This window comes from Otolemur garnettii, unplaced genomic scaffold (assembly GCF_000181295.1).
Source record: "Otolemur garnettii isolate 467f Iridium unplaced genomic scaffold, OtoGar3 scaffold00181, whole genome shotgun sequence".
Classification (NCBI taxonomy): Eukaryota; Metazoa; Chordata; class Mammalia; order Primates; family Galagidae; genus Otolemur; species Otolemur garnettii.
The window spans coordinates 3,096,307-3,100,761 of record NW_003852576.1 but is presented as its reverse complement, the minus strand read 5'-3'; the positions used below and the strand labels follow the sequence as shown (position 1 = coordinate 3,100,761).

At 47.2% G+C, this 4,455-nt stretch overlaps 1 protein-coding gene across 1 annotated transcript in view; it reads left to right on the top strand.

The window, feature by feature from the left end:
- BEND4 (BEN domain containing 4) overlaps positions 1 to 4,455 on the top strand; it is a 38,947-nt gene that overhangs the window by 33,174 nt on the left and 1,318 nt on the right. The window contains exon 5 of the mRNA XM_012811957.1: positions 2,944 to 3,184. Within this exon, the coding sequence (XP_012667411.1) occupies positions 2,944 to 3,184 (241 nt within the window). The remainder of the gene's footprint in view (positions 1 to 2,943; positions 3,185 to 4,455) is intronic.

Below are 4,455 nucleotides of genomic sequence, written 5' to 3'. Positions count from 1 at the left end.
AACCCGCCACCGTAGGTGTATGTGGCTGGTGCCTTAGCCGCTTGAACCACAGGCACCGAGCCTCTTTTGCTTTCTTTTGTAGAGACAGTCTCACTTTGTTGCCTTCAGTAGAGTGATGTGACGTCACGGCTCAGAGCAACCTCCAACTCCTGGGCTTAGGTGATTCTCTCCCGAGTAGTTGGGACTACAGGTGCTCGTCACAATGTCCGGCTATTTTTGTTGCAGTTTGGCTGGGGCCAGGCTGGAACCTGCCACCCTCAGCATATGGGGCTGGCGCCCTACCCACTGAGCCATAGGCACCGCCTGATGGTTTCTTTTCTGGGACTGACGGGTACTTCAGGGTTCATAGCTAGGGCATCGGCTTTGTAATTCCCCCATCTGTGGTTCTCCTGAAAGTTCTGTAGCTTTGCCAATTGATATTTATCGCAAACTGTTCAAGTATCCCAGTGCCACAGTGGTAGTAGGTGTCACCTGCCTGCGTCGGGGGACAGTGTGTCCTGCACCTGTAGTATGTCCGGTCGGGCCTGGCCCATAGTGGGGCACTGAATAACACAGATGAAAATCCCGGCCCTCAGGAGCTTCTCTTTATGGTAGGAGACAGGTGGACTCCTCACTGCTAACCCATAAGCTGGGATACCTGTTTTGACAGAAAGGAGCTGACTGGGGTTTAGAGAAGTCATCTGCCCGAGGCTGAACCCAGAGCCCAGTTCTGAGATCACACAGATCCCACAGGGGTAGGAGAAAGGGGGCTGGTAGTCAATCTTGGTGAAATGGTGACAGTTATTATTTCGGTAAGAGCTTTTGACAGTGAGTGGTACTGAGGCAGCCAGTTCATGGTCCTCAGGTCTGAGTTCCCATTGGCTGCCCTGACAGCTGAGGGATTGGTTGACCTTCAGAGCCCTCAGAAGCCTTTCCCTCCCAGTGCCTGGGACACAGTGGCATCCTTTCCCCTGATGCTGTCTTCCACCTCCCAGTCGGAGCTTCTTTTTCCTACCTTTGTGAAATATCTGCCGTTTCATCCCGGAATCCGCTTGCCCCTCGGTCTCCCACCTGGCCGGCTGTGTTGGGTGCCCCTTCTCCCAGCTTTCACCTGCTACAGACTCACCCCAGTTCATACTCTGCCTCTGTCATCCGAAGAAGCAACAGCCGGACGGAAGCAGCCTCAGGGACCTCTGGGCTCCTGCTCAGCTTTTTTTTTTTTTTTGCAGTTTTTGGCCAGGGGCTGGGTTTGAACCTGCCACCGGCATATGGGGCTGGTGCCCTACGCCTTTGAGCCACAGGTGCTGCCCACTCCTGCTCAGCTTTTTTTTTTTTTTTTTGAGACAGAGCCTCAAGCTGTCACCTGGGTAGAGTGCTGTGGCATCATAACTCATAGCAACCTCCAACTCCTGGGCTCACGTGAGTCTCCTGCCTCCGCCTCCCAAGTAGCTGGGACTATAGGTGCCCGCCACAATGCCTGGCTATTTTTTGGTTGCAGCCCTCATTGTTGTTTGGTGGGCCCAGGCTGGATTCGAACCTGCCAGCTCAGGTGTACACGGCTGGCGCTTTAGCCACTTGAGCCACAAGCGCCGAGCCCCTGCTTGGCTTTTGATCATCCCTGGTACACAGTTCCCTTGCTGTAGCCAGAGCCGAGGGTGGGCTTAGGCTCCCAAACGTTCAGAGCTTAAACCCACGATAGTTTAGTTTTTTGTATTTTACAGGTGGGAAAACTTTGGTCTAATAACTTCTAATAAGAGACAGAATCAAAATTCATTTTGAACCCAGCCTGACTTTCAGTTCAAAGCACAAACCACATGCCTCAACTGCCCCCCTCAAAAAAAGGAAACCAAATCACACTATTGCTAGTTGAAGAAAGCAGGAACGCTGTCCAGGTGAGTGAGTGTCTATGTGGACCATTCCGGGACGGTTTCCCCAGCCAGACTGGGCTGTCTCTTTCCTGTTGGCTCCTATGCCATTTACCCTTCTTGGTGTTTAACTAAACAGAGCACTTTTTGAAATAAAACTGTATCAGACCTAAATGGTGCCAAATTTATAACCTGCCGTAAATTTGCAGAGTTGTAAAGCTGAATGAGTTTCCCTTTCTTTGTTTTGTACACCTTAATTACTGGGGAAGAAGTACATTAAAACTGAGACCACGGGTTAATTAATTTGTCCTGGACTGTAGGATTTTATGGATAACCAGAACTAAAAGTAATGGTTGTGTAGGTGCAATTGATTAAACATGGCTTATAAATGTTACAGAAATTCCCATAATTAGTCCCACTGCAGCTATTTAGCCTGGGAATTTTATAGCAGGCATAAATTATGTAGGTGAAAAGTAAGAAAAATTTTGAGTTGACGTCGTGGCATTTATAGAAGCTATAATTTGAGGGAACCTGTTTTGCATGATTATTAATTTTGCTTTCCCAGTTTTCCACAATTCCACATTTTTTAAATTTGCTTTTTCTGTCTTGTTGCCATCATCATGTAGTGACTCTCAGGTGTTGGGCGTGTTAAGTGTGAGGAATATCTTCCTAAAATAGACCACCAGCATCATTTCTAAAAGTGCTTGAAAGTAACCCCAGAAGGAAGAGACCTGTTTGATCACACTCTTCAAAGTCACTTCTGCATATTTAATAGATTGAAAAGGAACGTTACAGGTTATATTTAAATCACGTTCCCTGTCATTGGATCTTGACACATTTAACCTACCTGTTAAAATGCAAGTTATAAATAGCTTCTCTTTCAAAGGTGTTCATGATACCTCATTGGCTCTCCTGATAGAAAATGCAAATGGAGTTTGAAAAGTGCCGGTTCATGGGAGTGTGAGCAGTATGTTTTCTTCCAAACTTGGTCCATTGTCAGCCACTGGGTTAAAAAGCTTGTTTGCCTTTGAAATGGAGATGGCTTTGGCTTCTAACGGGCTGGCTCAGTAGGTAATGAGGAACTATTTCCCTTTTCCAGGGGAGCAAGCAGCTGTTGAACAACTATCCTGTCTACATAACGAGCAAACAGTGGGACGAGGCCGTAAACTCTTCAAAGAAGGATGGAAGACGGCTCCTTCGATACCTCATCAGATTTGTTTTCACGACCGATGAGCTTAAGTACTCATGCGGCCTTGGAAAAAGGAAAAGGTCAGTGCAGTCAGGAGAGACAGGTCCCGAAAGACGCCCTCTGGATCCAGTTAAAGTAACATGCCTCCGAGGTACTGCATCCTTCCGCTCAGTGTCCGCCATTGTGATCTCATTTCACCGCATTGGCTGTGGCTCCCCCGTACAAGTGTTCAGCCTCACTGCCTTTTGATTTCTTTCCGCTGAGAACTTTCAGGCTCCATGTGCCCCATCTACTCGGTATTGGGAAGCTCTCTTTAAAAACCTTCCTTTGCTTTAACCTTGTTGTTCTCACTTGATGATACATAAGCATTGCCTAGCACCTCATGTTTCACGCTTTAAATTCAGAATTTCTTTGCTGCCAGAGAAGGCCACTTCCAGAGAAACTGGAGCGCTGGGGATGCACAGAGGAAGGGAGGATGTGGAAGTTTTTTGGTTTTTTTTAGATCAGTACAGTGATCGTTCATTTCCACTTCTAGCCTGTGGCCCCATCTAGATACCTTCTCAAGAATACTCGCTCCAACTCCTTAAATTTGTTTAGGAATAATTTTCCTTAGTGCCTAAAATATATCTTGCCCAGTAAAACCTTTCTCTTTTGGTCTAAAAAAACATTTCTGCATTTAAAATACTGCTTGGACTTTGCATCTCAGCTGGAGGGTGGGGAGGGGGCATCAGGAGGTGGGGGTCCGTTCAGTAGGGGCAAAGAAGCACAGGCTTAGATAAGCAGAAACATTCCAGGGCTGTGTGAGAAATTCCTATCTCAAAGCTCAAATTTTAACCGAGATGGCTCAAGAACAATTTTATTGGTTGGAAAGACGTAATATTGATCTACTCTGGGTAGCGATCAAAACTTTCCCTGGTGAGGAAATCACATTTTTAAAAAAAAACATTATCACCGATAAGAGCTTGGTTATTGGAAAGGCTGCTGTCATTTTGTACTCCCTCCTGGGGTGCCCACATTGATTCTGCACCTTGTGTACCTGAGATGCACATGTGGTATTTGTTAGCCGCTGAGATTCCCAGCCTCACCCCTGGAGAGTCTGAACCGGCAGGGATGGGGAGGCATGTCACAACCACCCCAGGGGATTCTGGTGCAAGTGCCAACACTGAGGAAACCACCTGAAACAAAAGAGCCGTTACTAACTAGGCTCAAGTGCGACAGAGCATCTCCTGTGGGACAGCTTGAGAATCTCACGTACTCAGAATGACAGAGTGGTGGAAGATTATGGAGTTAATTCACAAAGAGGCAGCATTGAGCTTGGAGGCCTGACTAAGCTTGCTGTGCGCATGCATGGAAGCTGCCCTCAGGTTTATAAAGGAGCCAAGAAAAGGGGTCTCACGAGTGTATCACGTTCTAGACATTTTT